The 23,542-nt window shown below is 42.3% G+C and overlaps 1 protein-coding gene across 3 annotated transcripts in view; it reads left to right on the top strand.

Annotated features, from left to right (window-relative positions):
- Positions 1 to 23,542, top strand: part of LOC139453412 (dentin sialophosphoprotein-like) — a 130,823-nt gene that overhangs the window by 86,427 nt on the left and 20,854 nt on the right. For 2 of the 3 annotated variants that reach the window (XM_071235104.1, XM_071235103.1), the window contains exon 3: positions 20,128 to 22,112. In XM_071235104.1, coding sequence (XP_071091205.1) covers positions 20,128 to 22,112 — 1,985 coding nt within the window. Of the gene's footprint in view, positions 1 to 14,332; positions 14,418 to 20,127; positions 22,113 to 23,542 lie in introns of those variants that run through there. The other variant, XM_071235105.1, reaches the window with a different exon arrangement.

Here is a 23,542-nt window from a genome sequence, read left to right as displayed (position 1 = left end):
TAGCCAGCTCAATCCCACAGAAATCAGCATAAGGAAAATAATTGTTTAATTTTACAGGCGATAAACTACATTTATAACGAACACGCTTTTAACAAACTGACTGATATTATGAACCTATATTTTAGTCCCGGACATTTGTTGTACATATGCTGTATATATGCTGTATATATCCTTATAACGAACTACGGTTATTAGGAAGTAAAATTAGTGGTCCTGTATGTTGTGCCATATAGAATCAGAAACATTCCAGTAAACAAATTCCAGTAAACAAGTTAATTTGTAAGTGAAACATGTTGATTGTAACATCCAAAAATCATGGCCTAAGTTACCTGTGTCTGAGTCTGATAGTCAAGCCTGAGTTGTAAGCAAATAGCGGTAAAAATTCCCTAATAGGGATTATAGATATCCCAATTAGGCTATCAGGTTTTTAATGTTAACTAATGTTACACCTTTGCAAAGGAGATGTTTTACTTTGCTTTAAAAATAAAAAGATCAGTAAGGAGAATTGGACTTTGGTTAACATTAGTACGAAAATGAGAATTTGTTTTTTCCCAATTTGCCCAGCATTGGTATGTGGTAAGACCCAGATACCCCCCCAGGCTGTAGGCTGGTCTTAGAGGCAGGCAGGCTGGCATTGGGGAGAGTTGGCAGGCACCTGTGAACAGACACCTTGGAGTAAACTAAACCCCAATCTAGGGGGTGCAGCACCAGTCACAGGGACAAGATGCCTGGGTATCTGCAGGAGGGAGGGAGGGGGATGGGGGTGTGAGTTACTTGATTGGGTTGCTGTAGGAGGGGATGGGAGCTTTGGGACAAGGTGCCTGTGTATCTGCAGGAGATTGGGGGAGATGTGCAAGAATCTAAATGTTCCCTCTAGGGCTGAGACGATTCCAAATTTACTACCCACCCCTCCCTATTACCCGACCCTACCCGGGTACCCACTGAAGGTCTCAAGAGAGGTCATTTTTTACCATAGCCTCATCTCCCCGAGGCAAGAGAGTTAACTGACTTTAAAAGTCCAGTTTCCACCCTTGCCGAACTAGGCTGGTATTATGGAGTTACATTTTGGGTGGACTAACGAGTCTATGCATTGTCCAATCAAAATCGCACAACGAAATCGAAATCCGGTTGCTAAACTGTTGTGCAGATTACGGTCGATTGCCGGATTTGCAAAGCATGTGCACCGCCAACTCGTTGTCAGCAGATATTTTCCAAATGTTTTCATGTTTTTAATCAAGGTGCTCACGTGATTTGATGCATTTCGCGATGTAAGACCCGTTTTATCACATTATAGATCTTGATTATCGATCATTTGTTTGAAGCAAATGCAAGTGATACGAGAAGTGGAATCTGATTGGTCCATGGGAGAGGCTTAGATGGGACATAACTCGTAATAGCCACTGGTGGCGCTATGATCGAGCCCAGGAATTCCAGCCTTATTCGGCAAGGGTGGAAACTGGACTTTTAAAGTCGGTTAACTCACTTGCCTCAGGAAGATGCCAAAACCCTGGCAAAACGAATTTAGATACATGTATTAAACATTCTGGTCATGCATACACTGAAGTTGACTTACGTTATATCTTTATTCAACCATATTAAAAGTCAGAAGGAATGGTTGCATAGTCAGAAAGAAATGCGAACATTAGAGACTTGTAGTGTAACCATAGAGTTCTAGATAATTTTGTCATTAAACAATATATCAAGTGACTAACCATGGGTTCGGGTAGTCCTGTGGGTACCGAGGTCCTACTCAGTACCCACCCGACCCAGGTACCCGAGTTACCCATCTAAGCCCTCATCTAGTTCCCTCATCTCATTGTCCTTTGACCAGCTTTGTATTGACTGATTACAAGTGAGATAATGGGATTTAACTCAGCTGCATTTAGCAATCTCCCCACTATATTTGCACCATGGGCTTCACACATTGAAAATTGAACCTGGGTACTCAATGTGACAAGTACCACTTCACCCACTAGCTACCCTACTTCTTCCAATGGAGAAGAACAAATATCAGTGCCAATGAGTTAAAAAAGAGGTCAGAGGGGTCAGTGGGTTTACAGGTACGACTAAGTCTTTTGGTTGTTTCTTATCACTGCAGAATTTGTAAGTATGCAAAGTGCTAAATGGGGGGGGGGGGGGGGGGGGGGGGGTACAGATCACTCTTTGACTGAAAACGGGCTGACTTCTGGATTTTGATTAAGAGAAACAAGAAGTTGGAACCATAAACCACCTGTCTTCAGCTTCCATAGTGCCACTTACAGTAGATCTGTGTCATAGTTATTTGAATTGAATGACTTAGGTATGTGACCATAGCACACCAGGACTCACAAGGTGGGTGTGTAGAACATTGCTATCTCCTTGTTGATCTGCCAGGTGACACTAATGTGTTTCACCATCACATCAGGCCCCGTCACATACCATAGCAGAAAAACTGACCAGGATCACTTCTAAATAACATCCACTAACTTGTTTATCTTGTTTTGTCAACCACACCCAAATGAAAACAATTAGTATAATTTACTCACAGTAAAGCAATTTACCTCCATGCTTCCTTGAGTGTCTGGTATTGCGTAAGAATTGTTTAGGTAAGCCAAATAGAATGGTCCAAGTATCTCATTACTTTCTGAGAGCTGTGTTGCTGGAAGCTTGCTTGGCGCCAAACAGCCGATGTTCATTCCTTTATTTGAACTTAAATCTACAAATAATCAGTTTCGTGAGTTGAGCAGCTATTTTTTCATCATATATTATCTTCACCCGTTAACGATAACCAGTGTATCTTCAGGCGGGGCTTACATCAGTCATTGCCACGACAAAAACTGGCATTGTTCGACATATGCTTGTTTTGTGTGTAGATGTACTTGTTTGGGTTTGAGGGTTTAATAAACAGACATTTTAAGTAACATTTATGATAACATTTGAAGGGGTTGTTTGTGGTATCTTGTACTGACTCTCTGTGGAGATGGGGATGAGGGAGGTGTTCAGCAGGGGCCGATGTAGACGTAAGGATGGCAGCAACTGTATGACGCGGCAAAGAACCTACCTTATGATCCGAAGTCACATTCTTGTATTGTCAAATCTGTATTGTTTTCTTTTTTGCATGTTTATTGAGGATCCTTTGTTAGTTTATGCTCTTCTCATTTCTGTCCTCTCTCGCAGTGTTATTGTGATGGAAACAAATAGTTAACATTGTGTGCCCTGGTGAATACAGGAAAATTTGGCTTGTTGAATCAAAACAATGAATATCATCATCATCATCGTCATCATCATCATCATCATGTGAATATTTATGATGCGCCAAAACTTTGCCCAAAAGCATGCTCAAAGCACTACCTTATTACTCCAGTCAATGGATTTCATTCTCAGCTCCCTGGGGAGTATACAACCCCAGCTGCTTGTGAGGCACTCAAAGGTTAACAGCCACATTACCTGCCAGGTACCCATTCAATGCTGGGTGAACAGAGGCACTTTTTGAACAGTGTCACTTGTCTGAGGAGACACCACATGTGCTACATGTATGTGCTTCAGTGTTGGGCATATGACTGACTTTTCCGGAAATATGCTCAAAGTTCAAAGTCTAAGTGGTTGAATTTCTTCAATCTGACATTGAAATCCCCATGTATGTCTACAACAGGCTAAAGGCTGCGAAGCCCCTGCAGACACATGCCCCAACACACCAGCCTGGCACCCACATGTTCACTCCTTGGACTCCCAAAATATTTCCAGTGGAGTGGGAGTTGTTGTTTTTTTGTACAATAAGACACTGCAGGGAGATTTAACCATGAGGGGTGCAGATAAGTCCATTTTATGCACATGTGGCTATTTCCTGGCTATCCTCACAATCCTCATGTCGATAACCTGTACCTTTTCCCCCAATACCGATTGTCATATCTCTCCCTCATTTGGATGCAATCACTCGGCCACTGCAGGTATCTGTGTAGCCCAGCTACATGTATGGGGAACAACTCACTTGACAACCCCTCTCAAAAATAACGTTGTCCAATACACGACGTCATCAAGTTGCAAGCACATGTTCGAATCTCCAGAAATGATGACAATATTGAACAATGTTCTTCACTGTTCTTTGGGATTAATCGCGTAGCTACCTTATATATCCTCATCAAAACATCGTCATCTGCACCCTTGCTATCTTGCACTGCAGGCTGGAGTAGAAGTAGAATTGTTACATCCATGTTTGTTTACAGTTTAAACATTTCTCCATCACCGAGTCAAACAGATTCTAAAAACACATGGAAAACACATTTCCTTCTGACATTATTTGTAAATACATCCTGCAATAGATGCTAGAGGAGAGAGACAACTTATTATCATCTGTATAATGGTTGGTATGACGTGGAAACATCACACTCCGTTTGATAGTGACCTCGTTGAGATAAAACTGAAAGTTCTGAATCAGAACCACATGCTTAATTCTGTTTTTGTGCAGTTAATGTTAAATTTCTATTGTAAACACATCTTTATTGTTTGTTATTACAGTATCTGATGTTCAGTGTATGTTAACAGCCATTCATCCAAGGATGATTTGCATTAAAGAAATACAGTTCAAGAAATATTTCATTTCAAGTACTTTCCTTGTACATTAATACTTATGACTGTCACTTAAAAGAATCGCTGTTCAACTTCCTTCATGTGAATGAATGATAGAACTGGTGTCGGCACCAGTGTCCAAAATAACTGCTTGCCCGCCTGCCCGTGGCTGGTAACTTTTCTGTTGGGCTGCATGAAATGTTCCTCCACCTGCCCGACTGGCTGGCAGATAAATTAAGTTTCATATTCAGTTTTATTATTACGCCTTATATACATTTTCAAGTGATTGTTTGCATTATTTCAACTCAATCAAGATGCAGTTTGTCTCTAATGTTTGTGATTTTTCAATATTTATGATGTCTGAACTTTGGAAACTTTGAACATGGGCAGGCAACACTGACGGTTCACTTCCCCGACTGTCTTGTTGGGTTTTAAATTATTTCGATCACTGGTCTGCTCTGGGAACATTGGCCACTCAGTCGAGGGCTTTAACTATTGACCGTTTTTCACTTCACTAAACTTCACACTGGGCAGAACTAAAAAACCATGAGAGATATCTTAACCAAAATAGACACATGGATAGGTCTAGTGGTGAACTGGTGGGTTTTGATAGTTTGGGATTTAAAAAAAAAAATTCAAGAGTCCATGGCAACAACTTTGACTTGGACTGAAAATAGTGGTAGTGCTCGTTTCTGGAGGGTAAATGCCTTGCACACAATTATACATGTTATACAGGCAGGGGATATGAGGTTGTTTTGTATTTGGATGTCCGTATTCATGTAGGAATACTATCCTGGTGAGAGCAACCTTAGTAGCACTATCCCAGCCATATCTCTCATCTCCATAACGCTGTCTCCTTCCTCTGTATATACTACACACTGTTTGATAGGGATACATCGGTAGTTTGAACTGGTAGTCAACTCACTAAAGCTAAAAAATAAACCTGAAAATGTGTCAGTTCCATGGCAATGCCAAATTTATTGGTATGACACAACAGTAAACTATGTTTATAACGAACACTCTTATAACGAACTGACCGATATAACAAACTTATTTTTAGTCCAGGCCTCTTGTTGTATAAATGCTTATAACGAACGAACTACAGTTATTATGAACTAAAATTAGTGATCCCTTTCAGTTCGTTATAACTGTAGTTTACTTTATCTCCGAGCAAGTTACATTCAGGCTCCACCGAACACTATCCCTAGCAATGGTTGAGCGGTATCAATGCTCCAGTGACAGGCTGTGATCATACAAGGTCCTCTCTCTCTTTCTGTCCACTGATGTGTCAAACTAGTGCCATTAATGTCAAACAGCGATCGTTTAAATCTGACTGAGGACCTTCTCCAGTTGCATTGACTCTGGCCAGTATGAGGTGTTTAAAGATATAATGATGCCACTTGTTTGTTTCCCCACCCCTGGGGCTGCACCTTTTCACCACACCCGCCCATCATCAGGGTTTAAAGTTAACAATTGTCAGGGAGATTTTTATAATTTGACAAGTATTTATGTGAAATAAAAGCTTATTTCATGCTTAACTGGGGTGACTCAAGGACCACAGAGAGCATGTACTGAGGTGGGGGTGAAGAGAAGGGTCCATCGGCTCCCCCGTGGGGAGATTCATCATACCTGTCAGTTTTACCTGGGATCAGGTTCCAGGTAGACCTTGTCAGCAGGTGTAGCATGGTGAAACGCGGCAAAACTTGAACGAGAATTCCAGGTGCTGCATTTTCAGTTATGTTCAACATTTGCCATCCTATTTGGGTTAGGTTTGGGGTAGTTCGTGTTGTTGTAAAGGCTTAGTTGTTCATGTATAGATCATTAGACTTGTGTAGACGTGATATAGCCTGTGTAGCTACTGCATCGACTGTTGCCACTACAGCAAGTACTACACTGCCACTACCACCACTACTCCTACTATACTACTCCTACTACTACCACTACCACTACTACTACTACTACTACGGCTACTACTACCACTTCTACTGCTACCACCACTACTCCTACTACCACTACTACTACTGCTACTACTACAACTACAACTACTGCCACTACCACTACTACTACAGCTACTACTACCACTTCTGCTGCTACCACCACTACTCCTACTACCTCTACAACTACTGCCACTACCACTACTACTACAACTGCTACTACCACTTCTGCTACTACTACCACTACTGCAATTACTACTACTGTCGCTACTACTACTACTGCTGCTGCTGCTGCTGCTACTACTACTACTACCACTGCTGCTGCTACTACTACTTCTACTGCTGCAACTACTACAGCTGCTGCTACTTCTACATCTCCAGCAACTACTAATGCTGCATGTACTGGTGTGGTGGTGGTGTGGACCATGCATTGCTCCAGTATATTCATTCATATCTACAGCTGGTTTGTCTCTCTCACTCACTCACTTGGTTTGGGTTTGGACAGACTAACAATACATAAAGCCCTACTGTTGAGTTCCATGCCATAATAGGCCCGACGTATAGCTAGAGTGAGTGAGTGAGTGAGTTGGATTTAACGCCGCTTTTAACAGTATTCCAGTTATATCGCGGCATGTCAGCTTAATGTGGGAGGAAAGCCCGAAGTGATGCAGGTCCCAGACGTTTACCACTTCGGTGAAACCCACGAGCACGGGTATGGTGCTGACATTCCAAGATGTATGGTTATTCACTGTTGCCATGTTCTGACACATTTATACCGATGCATGGTCACCTACCGTTACTCGATCCAGACACTTTTGTCTGTCCGTGTTTATTGTTAGACTTTCATGAGCTTATTCATTAGGTAAAAAAACACCGACCCGATGTTATTGTATATTTATTGGGTGATGATTCGTCCTGTACTACGCACTGCTGAGTTGGCAACTAGAGTGAAATAAGGTCACAGGTCTACTGCCTCTTGCTAAGTCCTCTTTATAAGACTTGTATCAAGGTGTGCAGAGTTGCCTGCCTTAGTTGTGTCAGGATCCAGTGATAATGCACTGAATCCCAGATTATCAGTATCTCCATCAACAATCTCTTAACCTTACACATCAAGGATATGGAAGGTGTGGAGGAGGAAAGTACAAGACAAACCATCCAGACTTTATTTGACATCCAGGTCTGCAGAGTTGTCTACCTTGGTCATGTCAGGATCCAGTGATTTGATGCCCATCACCGGGTCCAGTCATCAGTATCTCCATCGTCCATCTCTGAACCTAACACACCAAGGATGTGAAATTGGCAAGTGAGGTGTGATTGAAAGACACACCATGCAGACTTTATTTATCATCACTCATCTGTACATATCTCTGATCCTTCCAACTAGACAAAGTCTGACGTGACGGGAATATTTTTAATCCCAGACCAATTAATTGTAATTTCCAATAATTGTGCTGTAGGAGTGGTCGTTCTGCTTGTATCTTGACTCTGACGTGTGAACACTTAGGGTCTGTGTATTTACGTGATGTTGTTGCTGAATGCCTTTAGACATGGCAAGTAGTTGAGTCCATCATCCCCTGTTCGTCTGTACAGGGGAGTCTGGTTAAGAGGAGGGGTATAGCCTTCACTGGGGAGTAACGAGTCGGCATGGTAACCAGGGAATACACTTGGATATGAACAAGGAATTCCCTTTAATGGTGTCGATCAACGTTTTCTTGTTACGGCATTTAGGAACTTAGTTTACATTTAAACCTGTGAGGGATGTCAAATGGATTTTATTGATTCAGTTTAAACTATGTTATGCAGTGCTGTCATGAAAAACAGATTTGTTGTTTTTTGGAAGATTGTGTAAAAACACTTTTTACAATAAATAGTATTAAAGTTGATGATTGGATTTAGAATCTGTTTCTAAAAGTTTGGAGTGTCATTCTCTTTTTTCTTCTAAATTATGTTCCAAACTCTAGTTTTACTTTTTCTGATAATTCTTTCTGTTGTTTTACACATTGTCAAATCAAAGATACACTGACAATCTCATACATACAAGCAGGGTTTTCTTTAAGAAATGTTTGCATGAACAAATTATGAACAATGTTCCTTTATCTATGTGTAAACAACCCAATAAGAACGTCCATAAGGTGTTATTCCTAACAAATGAATTCTGGACAAACACTGGGATTGGATGGTCAGGCTCGCTGACTTGGTTGATGCATGTCATCGATCCCAATGGTGCGGATCCAAGCTCATGATGTCAATCACTGGATTGTCTGGTCCAGACTTGGTTATTTACAGATCGCTGTCACATAGCTGGAATATTGCTGAGTGTGGCGTTAAAGAAAGAAGAAACAAACAAAACAAATCATTTTATATGACAAGTGCAGATCACTTTAAATTCACTCCTGATAAGGGTCTCTGAATAAACATCTCTTATACCATGCTAGAGATGAGGCAAGAAAAGGTAAATCATCATCATTTTTGCTTCTTCCAGAAAAACAAGAAACAATTTATAAACAGTCAGTCCATCAACCACCCACTCACTCAGTGAATCTGACTAGCTTGCTGGGCCTGTAGTCTGCCAGACCCAAGAGAATAAATTAAAAAAGGAGTCCAACTCAAGACTAGAATGGTTTTGCAAGTCTTGATTGCTTCAGCTCTAAAACTTAGGATTGTTTTAAGGGCTCGATTAGGATTTCATTTTTTTTATTTTGTAGATATATATTTTTAAATGAGAAGTTTATTTCTGGGACTGAATGTCAGTCTCCTTGGCCTGGTGAATGCTACTGTTGGTGCATGACTTGAGGCAAGAGGAGATAGATCGAGGAGATAGATCGAGGAGATAGATCGACCAGTCTTGCATTGTTTTTGTACTGTTTACTCCCACCTGTAGATGGCAGCAGACAGTCCATGTAGCGCGGATGTAATGTCGGGTTTCCTAGCGGGTCTGTCTGTGTCTACTCCCACCTGTAGATGGCAGCAGACAGTCCATGTAGCGCGGATGTAATGTCAGGTTTCCTAGCGGGTCTGTCTGTGTCTACTCCCACCTGTAGATGGCAGCAGACAGTCCATGTAACGGGGGTGTAATGTCAGGTTTCCTAGCAGGTCTGTCTGTGTCTACTCCCACCTGTAGATGGCAGCAGGCAGTCCGTGTAGCGTGGGTGTAATGTCGGGTTTCCTAGCGGGTCTGTCTGTTTCTACTCCCACCTGTAGATGGCGGCAGACAGTCCATGTAACGGGGGTGTAATGTCGGGTTTCCTAGCGGGTCTGTCTGTGTCTACTCCCACCTGTAGATGGCAGCAGACAGTCCATGTAACGGGGGTGTAATGTCGGGTTTCCTAGCGGGTCTGTCTGTGTCTACTCCCACCTGTAGATGGCAGCAGACAGTCCATGTAACACGGGTGTAATGTCGGGTTTCCTAGCGGGTCTGTCTGTGTCTACTCCCACCTGTAGATGGCAGCAGACAGTCCATGTAACGGGGGTGTAATGTCGGGTTTCCTAGCGGGTCTGTCTGTGTCTACTCCCACCTGTAGATGGCAGCAGACAGTCCATGTAACACGGGTGTAATGTCGGGTTTCCTAGCAGGTCTGTCTGTGTCTACTCCCACCTGTAGATGGCAGCAGACATCAGGTATTTGTTGTAATCATTTTATCTGAGACACTGAAGTTTTGATGACTCATTTCATTCTTTCATCGGTCTTTGGTGTTTCTCTCAGCATATTTTATTTTTATCATGGAATATTTAGCATAAATCACTATTTTATCAAATGTGACCAGTTCATATGTATATTTTCATTAAGGCCTAAACGTTGATTTGTTGCCTTTCTGAAGAGAGAATCATCGTCGATTTTAATTTGAGGCTATTGGTTCAAAATTGATGTCACCAAGGAATCAGATGCTAAGAGTAAATCAACTAAGGCCGTTAGGAACACCAACACATGCATCAATATTGATGTCCGGATAGTTCCCAATGGAATATTGGGATCCAGATTAGGTCCATAGGACCCATCTTATGAGAATGAGTGAGTATGGTTTTACAACGCTTTTAGCAATATTCCAGCAATATCACGGCAGGGGACACCAGAAATTTGCTTCACACTTTGTACCTTTGTCGAGAATCGAATCTTGGTCTTCAGGGTGACGTGCAAACACTTTAACCACTAGGCTACCCCACCAACCCCATCTTGTAGGACCCAGCTGTAAGGATCCTGTGGTAGCTATGTCTGATGCATGTGTCATGATTGAACAGACCCGTGAAGATCCGAGGTAGAATAGGTCTTCAGCAACCCATGCTTGCCGTAAAAGGCAACTATGCTTGTCGTAAGAGACGTTGAACAGGATCAGGTGATCAGGCTTGCTGGCTTGGTTGATGCATGTCATCGTATTCCAATTAAGTAAATCAATGCTCATGATGTTAATCACTGGATTGGTTGGTCCAGACTCGATTTTTTACAGACCGCCATCATACAGCTGGACTATTGCTGAGTGAGGCATTAAACAACAAAACAAACAAACTAAACAAAAACATCATTGAACATGTTATCATCCAATGGTTCTGCTAGTCTTGTCCTGATTATTTACAATCCGCAATTACCATGTGCACCCCTATCAGTTTTTCTGAATTATTCCTAGCATCATAAGGGGCGGTCGCGTAGCCTAGTGGTTAAAGAGTTAGTCACGCTGAAGACCCGTGTTCGATTCCCAACATGGGTACGATGTGTGAAGCCCATTTCTGGTGTCTGCCGTGATATTGCTGGAGCATTGTTAAAAGCGGCGTAAAACCATACTCACTCACTCACTCACTCACTCCTAGCATTATATCTATTCTGTGAGATCATGGACAAATTGTTTCATATCCTGGCCATAACGAGTTCTAGCCAGCTCGCGCATCAGATTGCGCTGTACAAGACTGCTCCACTTGTAAACAATGTGCTGTGTTTGTTATGGTCTATTGCAACTCCATATAAACATCCACCTGTTACCGAGAACCAAACCTCCAACAATCCACAAACATGCACACTGTATCTAATCCTACAGGTTCTGATTAGGTATATTTTCAGATGTTCTGCCATATTTAACTCCAGAAACCCACCTGCCTCCTCGTATCTCCATCAGCACCAGAATCCAATGACGCTGTTAGTTGCATGACTTGTAACACAATCAAATATTGCACAGAACATTTGGTGCCAAGCTCTTTCCAACTCCACATCACACATGTAAAGATGTTAGACCTGATGCCATTTCCATCTGGCTGTCGAAGTCTGCATCCTTCCTGATGAATGTGGCTTGTTTACAAACTTGCATAACATGGTTTGGCGGTATCTGAAAAAACAATGAACCCAAAACTAAAACATTGTACATGAGTCACAAGCTGAAGAAATGTGCACTCAGCTGTCTTTTTGTGTTCTTGATGCCCTCAGAAGTGAGGTATTAATATATGAAGGTATCAGATAACTGGCTTATAAACAAAGTAGGATTGAAAGATGTGGAAGTTCTACAGATATTTTCTAATGGACTCCATAAGTTATGTTATAATGTTCTGATTGTAATAATTCCATTAATTCCAAGCACCCCACACACCACACCTTCCCAGTGATCCCTCCCTGAGGTCCCCCCGTCCCCCTTGTGGTCTTCTAAGCCCCACCCTGATGCACCACACCTTCCCAATGGTCCCTCCCTGAGGTCCCCCCGTCCCCCTTGTGGTCTTCCAAGCACCCCCACACACCACACCTTCCCAATAGTCCTTCCCTGAGGTCCCCCCGTCCCCCTTGTGGTCTTCCAAGCACCCCCACACACCACACCTTCCCAATGGTCCTTCCCTGAGGTCCCCCCGTCCCCCTTGTGGTCTTCCAAGCACCCCCACACACCACACCTTCCCAATGGTCCTTCCCTGAGGTCCCCCCGTCCCCCTTGTGGTCTTCCAAGCACCCCCACACACCACACCTTCCCAATGGTCCTTCCCTGAGGTCCCCCCGTCCCCCTTGTGGTCTTCCAAGCACCACCACACACCACACCTTCCCAATGGTCCTTCCCTGAGGTCCCCCCGTCCCCCTTGTGGTCTTCCAAGCACCCCACACACACCACACCTTCCCAATGGTACCTCCCTGAGGTCCCCCCGTCCCCCTTGTGGTCTTCCAAGCACCCCCACACACCACACCTTTCCAATGGTCCCTCCCTGAGGTCCCCCCCCCCGTCCCCCTTGTGGTCTTCGAAGCCCCACCCTGACACACCACACCTTCCCAATGGTCCCTCCCTGAGGTCCCCCCCCCATCCCCTTGTGGTCTTTCAAACCCCACCCTGACACACCACACCTTCCCAATGGTCCTTCCCTGAGGTCCCCCCGTCCCCCTTGTGGTCTTCCAAGCACCACCACACACCACACCTTCCCAATAGTCCCTCCCTGAGGTCCCTCCTAGCTTCCAGTGCCCCCCTCCTCCACCAGCTCCCCGCCCCGAGTCCCTCACCTGCCCCCACCTTCATGCCTGTACCTGGCCAGGTAGTTGTTGCTTGTAGCCAGTGTTTAGTGAAGTAACTGGAGGCCAGCAGTGGAGATGTGGCTGTTTGGCTACAGGTATCATTCCAGGCACTGTTTAGTCTGGCTGCGAGTGGGAATCCTGGGCTATTTTGTTTCCAAATAATGTGTACTAAGATCCTGTTATGAAAGTAATCCATCAAGCAGTGTATTTGTTTAACAAGTTGCTACGTTAGATAGTCTACCATTTAGATTGTGCAGATTTTACTGTTGAACAGGAAGTAGTACATCATGACTGGTATGTCTGTTTTGCAGTTTACGACACAGAAAACATGTGTGACCTTAGGTCACAGTGTCTGTCTTTTGACAACCAATACTGGCATCAGTGAATCACGGCCAAGGAAGATGATATTGTCGATGAACAATTGGAGTAGTAACCAGGGTTAAAAAGTTAGGACAAAAATAAGCGGAGATCAGTCAATAAATATTATATCCCCCCTCTTCCAGCGTCGACGAGTGAAGATCTGGAAAGGTCTTCAGCAACCCATGCTTGCCATAAAAGGAGACTATGCTTGTCTTAAGGGCGACTAATGGGATTAAGTGGTCAGGCTCACTGACTTGGTTGATGCATGTTATTGTATACCAATCGCGTAGATCGATGCTCATGATGTGAATCACTGGATTGTCTGGTCTAGACATGATTATTTACAGACCGCTATCATATAGCTGGAATATTGCTGACAAACAAACAAACTACTCTTTATGGATGAATGTTGGAGGAGCTTCCCTCCTTAACCTTTACAAGTACAAAATGGAAAGGATTGAGTCACAGATAATTTCAAAATATCAGAAAGAAAATGTTTTTGGTGTCAGTTGAGAGGAATATATTTAGCTTTCTGACAAGGCAATTGCCATGTAGGGATTATGTCTTGTCTGTATTTGATAGCGTGTCATTGTACCCCGATGGCATCTATCATTGTTCACAATAATGATCACTGGATTGTCTGGTCCAGACTCAATTATTTAAAGGCTGTGAACTCACTCACTCGCTCACTCACTCACCCGCTCACTCGCCCGCTCACTCACTCACTCACTCACCCACTCACTCATTCACTCACTCATTCATTCACTCAAGCAGTCATACTGTAATAATCTGGAAATTAGAAATTATGAACAAAATATAATTGTATTAATTGCTGCTTAGTAGGCTGGGCTTTTAGCTCAGTAGGGTTAATGAGAATGGCAGAGAAACATGTGGCATGCTGGGTAAGATAACTCTTCGCTGTTGGAGGTCCATGTTTTTAGTGAGGCTTGCTCGTCATTGCCCAATATTTGCTGAGACTAAAAACTTGGTGATAGAGAAAGTTAGTAATGGAGCTGTAGGAACAGGATGACACATAGGCTGCTGGATTAGAGGCGTTATTTTAGCATCTCTGGTCTGATTACGTCTCAGTCATGTTACCTGGGTACCTGGGACAGGTAAGCAGGATTCACTACATGATTAAATGTTACCCCTGTCAGTCTGTAGATTTAAAGGCAGATGTTGAGGACAATTTATAAAATGTAAGTCCAGATAGGGAATGAAATGTATTGGGTTTGAAACTTTGAAGGCAAAGTGCACCAGTGAATAGTTGCCACCCAAAACCACCCCATCAAATTGTACCATCTGCAACATCACAAATGTAAAACACACATCCCACCGTCACCATCACCATCACCATCACCAGCATCCAAACATCATCTATCACCTTCACACACACACACACAAACACACACACACACACACACACACACACACACACACACACACACACACACACTCTCTCTCTCTCTCTCTCTCTCTCTCTCTCTCTCTCTCTCTCTCACCCACCCACCCAGACACTCACTCACCCACCCACCCAGACACTCACTCACTCATCTTCCCACCCAGACACTCACTCACTCATCTTCCCACCCAGACACTCACTCACTCATCTTCCCAACCAGACACTCACTCACCCACCCACCCAGACACTCACTCACTCATCTTCCCAACCAGACACTCACTCACCCACCCACCCAGACACTCACTCACTCATCTTCCCACCCAGACACTCACTCACTCACTCACTCATCTTCCCACCCAGAAACTCACTCACTCATCTTCCCAACCAGACACTCACTCACCCACCCACCCAGACACTCACTCACTCATCTTCCCAACCAGACACTCACTCATCTTCCCAACCAGACACTCACTCACTCATCTTCCCACCCAGACACTCACTCACTCATCTTCCCAACCAGACACTCACTCACCCACCCACCCAGACACTCACTCACTCATCTTCCCAACCAGACACTCACTCACCCACCCACCCAGACACTCACTCACTCATCTTCCCACCCAGACACTCACTCACTCACTCACTCATCTTCCCACCCAGAAACTCACTCACTCATCTTCCCAACCAGACACTCACTCACCCACCCACCCAGACACTCACTCACTCATCTTCCCAACCAGACACTCACCCACCCACCCAGACACTCACTCACTCATCTTCCCAACCAGACACTCACTCACCCACCCACCCAGACACTCACTCACTCACTCATTTTCCAACCCAGACACTTACTCACCCACCCACCCAGACAATCACTCACTCACTCACTCATCTTCCCACCCACTGTGTGAAGCAGACCAGGAGAACTACTTTTAGATCTTGAGAAGTACTTGAATTTGGTTATTAGATTTGTGTCTCTCTCTCTCCCCCCTCCCCCCCTCAATGTTCTGTAGTTTAGAACTACCTTGAGTATCTGTTTAATGAGCTTGCATTACGAGGAAAGAATTTACATGGTGCAAAACATAAGCTTTACAATTTTCCAGTTTTCCAGCTACTTCTATTCATTTTTCTTCAGGATGGCCAGTTTAGATTGCACTGAGACACTTGAAGGTGGCTCTGAATGTGTCACAACCCTACTATTGAAATAGGTACCCAAACCCTGCTATTGAAATAGGTACCCAAAACTTGCTATTGAAATAGTTACCCAAACCTTACTATTGAAATAGGTATCCAAACCTTACTATTGAAATAGATACCTAAACCTTACTATTGACATACATACCCAAACCTTCCTATTGAAATAGGTACCTAGCCTTATTATTGAAATAGGAATCACAACCTTACTATTGAAATAGGTACCCATCCCTACTATTGAAGTAGAAATCACAACCTTACTATTTAAATAGGTACCCAAACCTTACTATTGACATACATACCCAAATGTTACTATTGAAATAGGTACCCATCCCTACTATTGAAATAGAAATCACAACCTTACTATTGAAATAGGTACCCATCCCTACTATTGAAATAGAAATCACAACCTTACTATTGAAATAGGTACCCATCCCTACTATTGAAATAGAAATCACAACCTTACTATTGAAATAGGTACTATTCAGATAGGTATTGCAACCCTACTATTGAGATAAGTATCCTAACCTTTCTTATGAGATAGTTATCTTATTGTTACCTTACAATGCAGATGTTGTTGTGACTATTGAGAAGTGTATCACCTCACTACATTGCTACAATGTGCACTCGGCCACACAACAACACATGTTTGATCCAAAACCCAATTTGCTACAGGTCCTCGCAGTTCCATCAGTTTCAAAGTTCTCAAACCAGCGACTGCGGAACTGAATTTACCGGTACTTTAATACAACAGCTAATTACGTGTGGTTCACCAGCTGACTGATTGATGAGTGGATGCCCGGTTGTACAGTTATACACTTTACTAAAACCACCAGTGTTTGGCAAATAGTTCAAAAGGTCATTCACAGTATCAGTTAGGTACAGATAACTTGAAGTTAAGGAATGACCACTTGTGTTCAGATTTTTCTTCAAATAAATGAAGGCACCAAAACCCACCTTGTCAAGGTTTCAAAATATGACTGGCAAGAGGTTTTGACATTCTCTGTTATTATGATATTTTTGGGAATATATTGCCATTTTATAGAGGAAAAACTTTAGAGGAACATTTTTTTCCAAAGAATTTTGTAGGACAATTAAAGAATTTTATTGGCAGTAATGTTTCCAAAGAACTTTATTGGAATAATGCATACTTTTTCATTTAAATCCATGTTTAACTAAAAGTGCCAGTGTGAATATTTCAACAAAATTAATTAGTGTTTATTTTATCTATATATTTATTTATATTTATTTATCCATGTTTAACTAAAAGTGCTCGTGTGAATATTTAAAAAAAAATAATTACTGTTTATTTTATCTATATATTTATTTCTGTTTATTTACAATACTGAAACTGTTACAACTTCCTACCAAATTGTGACACTCACTACAAGCATTAATCATCAGCTGATTCCTCCAAGACTCCTACAGGAATCCCAGCACATGTCATGCATTATTTATTGGCACAAATGGTGCTGCTCTCCTGCAGAACCAACATCCATACCTTCTTCTGTGATAAGTCCTGCAAGTCTTGGACACCTTGTATCAATCATAGGAAATCTCTACATTCAACAACTTGAAATTCTAGTAACACCTCTTTAAGACGCTCTTTAAGGATTTCACTATAATTGTTTCTGAATCGTTAAGGTAGTTCACACAAGAGTGTAGGTCATTGATGAAGAGTAGAGTGTGGCTCTCGTTATGTCATTAGTTGGATGCACCAACAGCAGCAGGTCATAATTAGCCGTCTGCTGGTAGCCGTCTGCTTCAACATCTATCACACTGGAAGACACTTTAACCTCATCACGATTCTACTAAAGTGTTTTCTAATTAAGCCTGTTTTACATTTGCTGTATCTAGTTTACTTTAGGAATGTTTGTTTGAGAGTTTTCTATTTCCGTAAACATTCAATCTAGAAAGTCTGTTGGCAATAAGTCGAACAATCTCATCAATCACGGTGAGGATGTTTCCGTTTTGGGAGATTATGCAGACGTATTATTTTCAGATGATTAAAACTTTCTGTAAATCTATGTTGATGGTCTGCAGAGCCTAGTGGATGACACTGGTGGTGATTAATTGATACCTTGTGTTAAAGGACCTCCCACAAAGTGTATCCCTCCATGTTCGACCAGATTCTGAGCTGGAACACATCCCCAGTTCAAGTACATCTCCAAGAGCTGACTGGGGAATGGGTGGCTCAGTGTGTCATGGCTCCACAGGTGTGAGTGCCCATACTATCAACCACCTGTTGGCCTTGCAAAGATTTCGGCTGCCGTTTCTGTATTCAGAGTCACATCCCGACTTCTTATTGGTCGGTCAAAGTTCCTGATGGTCTTTCTGACATAACCTGGATGTACTCAGATGTTTGTTTAGCTGTAGCGAAACCGAGTTCTGATTTTAATGAGATTGGCAGTGTTTTTGTGATTTGTGCAAGATGGCATTACAACTTTGTTTCCAAATCCTTAAGGTTTCTAGACACCTACCTCTCAGTACAATCCCTGTTAACTAGTTCCATCTTGTTGACAGGGTAAGGATTTCCCAAGGTTTCAAATTAGAATAATGTGTCTTTTGAACCCAGACCGAACTGATGACTGTAAATCCCCTTCAATGAGACCACCTCAAATGAGCATATTAATTCTCTTTGATTCCGCGGGGCGCCATCATCTGGTGAACAGATCTCTACTACAAATAAGCAGTTTGTTGGAAACTGTCACTCTGAAGAATGAAGGAAATATTTTTGTATATCTATGACCCTTCTTTATCAGAAGAGGGATTACTTGGATATGTTTTATCTTGTATTAAATGCAGTGTGTTGAGCACAATCTTTTGATGTATGTTTCGTGTTTTTGAAGATAGTTATTAGAGGTGTTTGTGCACCAGAGCCGCAGCTAAACGTGTAAATCATTTTGGACGTGTATGTTTGTTTGTAAATGAGAAAAACCTTCCATTGCTGCACTCGCAAACAACATTTGAACTGTATGTATCTAGATCTACATGGCTTGCTTCAAAGATGGGGTTAGTGAGACGTTTGTGATTAATTCTTTCGCATCATGCATATCATTATTTGAAACTGCCTACCAGAAATGATTGAGAATGTACGTTTCTATAAATATTAGTTTCCATGGTAATGTGGATGTCCTGTCAGTGGGAGGTGATTATTTGGATTTGAAACCACTGATTGACCGATCAGAATTGATTAGTTTCCAAAGTCATGGTTGAATCCAAAGTGAGCAATTAATTCTTCTGCTGCGTCCCCATTTGCTTATCATAATCGGGATGTCAGTAGGGAAACTGAAGCCATTTCTCTAATTCCAATAGTATTAGGAGAGAGAATGCGATACTATTGCCATATAGGTACAGCTATTGCAATACTGTTGCGAGAGCTTGACAGCACCCCTAATTTTCCTAAGACACTCATTTCCTTGAATTATTTGACTTCATAACAATCCAACATGGCTGCCATGGCAGACGGGGAGTTGGGGTTTGGGGGAAGAGCTGCTGATTGTTTGGTATGAAAATATATTTTCTGAATGAATGCATCTTTGAGCGAGGTTTATTTTGGATCAATGCAGTGAATGGATAACATTAATTTCTTACGTCTAGATACTATGGGTAGTGTGGCTTGGCTGTGATGTCAGCTATTTATATATAAAACAGTATGACTGGTGATTTTGTAGCGTGTGCTTCCATTGCCTCCAGGCTTGGTGTCAAGAGCAACTAAAATGGAGATTGGTTGCAGCACGTGGGTCTGTAAACATGTATGGAGGCACTTGAGAGTGGTCTAGAGTTGCCTCCCTTAGCTACTGGGATTTGCTTCACTACATGCTGGTTTGAATCCCTGATTCTCTGAATCAGGATCCTTTCGTCAATGACGAAGTGTGTTAAGATTAATCATGTGAGAGTTTGGACAATGAATACGTCATATGCAGCATGTTAATTCTGAGTTTACAAATGTTCAACATAGCCATATGATATATCAGGCATGCCATGTAAATGAAATTGTTTTCGGAGCAATTAATAATTCTGGTTTTGTCTTGTACAAAATTGTCTTACATTATTAATCTTGAGAATATCAATTTTGATTATTTTTTGTTCAATTACTTACCCAGAAAAGAAAAAGAATTTTTTTTAGAAACCTGGCTATTGAAAATGAGCTTCGGATGAGAAAATGTATTTTTCAGAGCTTTCATTTGATCCAAAGATCACTAACCTGCTCAATTCTCTTTTTCCAGATGCTGTGTGGACCAGTGACATGGACTTCCTGTTCATGCCGGAGAGAGCCCACATGAGTGACGTGAAGAGCAGCATCAACATCACAGAGGCCCACAACGAGACCCTGCTCGTCATTCCCACGCCTCGCCCCCCTCCCTGGGGCTGGACCAACAAATACTCCCTCACCGTGGCCTTCGTCAACTTCACTGCCGCCCTCATCACCTTCTCCATCAGATACTCCTCCGTGTTTTGGTTCACGAACAAGGTCCTCACAGCCATCTTTGCTTTCCAGATGTTCTTCATGTCCTTGACCTCTGTGTTCGGTTATTGTGGCTTCTCCGTCTTGTACAAAGTCTCCTACAACCTTCAACTTTACCAGAATGTTCATCTGTCGCTTGGATGTGCCGCAATTATTGCCCTGTACGTCATCGGCGGAATCATCATGATTCTGTCCACCATGACAGTGTTTAAATATGGCGCACACTACTTCCAGGAAAAGTTCAAAATCATCGAACGAAAACATAGCTCGGAGACTTATGTCAAACAGACTGTCATAGTTCACAGTGGGTGCCAGGGCTATATTCCTCATTCCTGTGCAATGGCTGCTCTGATATTCTTTGCCGTGTGTAAAGGCCCAATATTATATGATTTGGTCAGTGTGTATCGCGTGACCAAAGACGGTCTAGTCTTGGCCTGTGTGGTCTGTGAGGTGTGTTATATGGTGTTCTGGATTGTTCTTTGGTTCGGGCTGACAATAAAGCAGCAGTGGAGGTTCCGAATCCTTGACTATGTTCCTCTTGGGCAGCCCGTGTTTATGATCAACTCCGCCGAGAATGGTCATGTGATGAAGAACCCTTCATTTGAGACAAACAACATGGAGTTGCATGAACTCCACAAAGAGCGACCACCTAGTCGGAACCGACAACGCGAGTCCCCTCCAGGATATTTGGAAGCTCTTTCCACAGAAGGAACTGATGACATGCCATCGGAAGATGGAACGGACAACTCCGACAACATGAACCTAACCGAAAATCCATTATCCGACATGGATCAACCAGCCAATGGAGGGGCCATGAGGAAATCCAAAAACAGGCGTAATGGAGGACAAAGAGTTACGTTTGACGAATCTGTTCGCAGCAACGCATCGTCCGAGGATGGTAGAATTAGGGGCAGGGGCGCAGTAAATGGGCGGACAACTCCGGAAGCGAAGATGATGAACGTCACAGTGGATGTCCATAATGGCGAGGACAAAAGGTCCGGAGGGGATGGTGTTCTGCGGAGGATGAACAGCGGAACGGACACCAACATGTCTCGAGAGTACAGAAACAGTATTAGAAATAAGTGTGGGGAGTATTACAGCAATGTCAATAATTTATCAACATCATCAGAGGAAACTCCTTCTACATCCATCTCTGAGCCTCTCCCGACATTAATGTCTTCATTCCGGGACAAGGTCAAGGAATCTTCAAGGACTGCTAATAATTACAAGGAACAGAGTAAGTCCATGTTCCCAACCACGAACTCTCTGGAGAAGAAATCCAGCCACAGTTCTTCCAATGGACATGTAGACAGCAGCAGCTTGTCGAAGAGGAAGGGGTTGGTGGAAAGTGAGATTGGGGAGGTGTCTCTGAAACTGAATGATATTCATCTGGACAATCTGGACTCTCTTAACAGATGTAAGAGAAACTCATCCTGTAACAGTGATGACTCCAAGAGGACTAGCACGTCTGGTGTCAGTAGTATGTCAAATGACATTCTTCCCTTGCCCAATTCAAGCAGGCATCTTGTTAATGGGACAACGGACAGTCCTGATAACAGCTTGAAAAAAAGGGCAAAGAATGGCTACCCTCCATTGGACAAATCAGAATACCTCTTTCCAAGACCGCTCCACTTATCAGTGAAGAAGGGGGATATTGGGAGGCGGGATTCAGCTAATTATTCATTAACGTCATCACAAGAAACGTCGTCTAACGACTCCGATCAGGGGCAAGGACTCTGCAGCCAAGTATAGTGATTGTGTTCTAAGCTTGGCGTTTTAGAAGTGAAACTGTTGCATAATGTTTTATTGTGTTGTGCGAGTAACTCTTTTGCCTTTGCGTCAACATGAAGGCAGAAGGGTTAACATGCATGTTGAAAATATTCAGTAGGTCACTGGGTAAGACCTCTGACATTTATTGATCATATCTCTGCCAAACCTTCGCCCTGTTTTGCTTATTAAGAATGGACCACTTGTTAATGGACCTGTTAATGGACCACTGAGTCTTGTTAAAGGACCTCTGAATGGACCACTTGTTAATGAGGATGTTGTTCAAAACTGTTTTGTCCATAAGGACAAATGTTTCTAAATTAAAAAAAATAATAGTATGACAAAATTCTTTTGATATCTTTTGTGATGTTTAAATCTTTGTTTACCTTTACCTTTGAAGGTCGTTAACGTCAAATCAGACATGATCCTAGTATTAATTTGTTCTTCTGGATCTTGGCATAGTGGAAAAATAATCCATAAAATAATAAAAAACAAGATGGTTTGGCCTGAGTGTGCAGATGAATGTCTCCCAGTGACCATTGCATGAAGGTTCGGTTCAGTGGTTGTCATGGAAACTAGGGAATTGGACTGACATATACTCAGAAGTAATGATATGAATTTGAAGAATCTTGTTAATGTGTATTTCATGTGGTAAGAAGTGGAGCACTGTATGACCTCCTCACTACCTCAGGAATCATGTCCTATATGATCAAACTGATGAAAACATATACATCATCTTAAAAAAACAGTGTTTCCGTTTGTATGGATCAATATTCGGCAATTTTAACAATTTGCTATTAGATATGAAACTTATGGATTTATATATAAATATACTCGTACTGCCAATTTCCGACATGATATTGATGAAGAAATATCAATTTATATTTTAAGTAGATTTAATCGAAATGTTCAAGAATACATCATCAATGATTATTAAGGAGAAGTAAATGAAGACACATTGCCAGTGACTGCCATGACTCTATAAGAAGCTGATTTCCATTGCATGCTGTTTTTTACCTTCGTTATTTTGTTCTCTGCATGACCTGCCCGTGAGATGTTTGAACTAAATGTCATCCTCATATTTTGTACAAAATTGTGTATATCTTTATTTAAAAAATGAAATAACAATATTTTCCATTGAGACAAGCGTTTGGTGTTCATTAACATTCACTGTTGGTTCAGAGCAAAGTCAATATGTTATAGGCCATAACCTTGGCTGACACCACCTTCTGCTGAGAAAGTTGCAGCCTGGGACAATGCAAACAGGAAGGCACTATTAGGATATTACCGTTTCCGCCTAACACAAGGGTTTTAGCCAAACCAATTATTCTGTTTCGAATTGCTCAAAATATTTCATTTTGATGACTTTCATGCTTTTGAAAAACATTTCATTTTTATTTTTTAGATTT

Source organism: Haliotis cracherodii, unplaced genomic scaffold (assembly GCF_022045235.1).
Source record: "Haliotis cracherodii isolate W230 unplaced genomic scaffold, xgHalCrac1.p SCAF_9, whole genome shotgun sequence".
Taxonomy (NCBI): Eukaryota; Metazoa; Mollusca; class Gastropoda; order Lepetellida; family Haliotidae; genus Haliotis; species Haliotis cracherodii.
The sequence above is the reverse complement of the archived record's forward strand: the minus strand, read 5'-3'. Positions and strand labels throughout refer to the sequence as shown.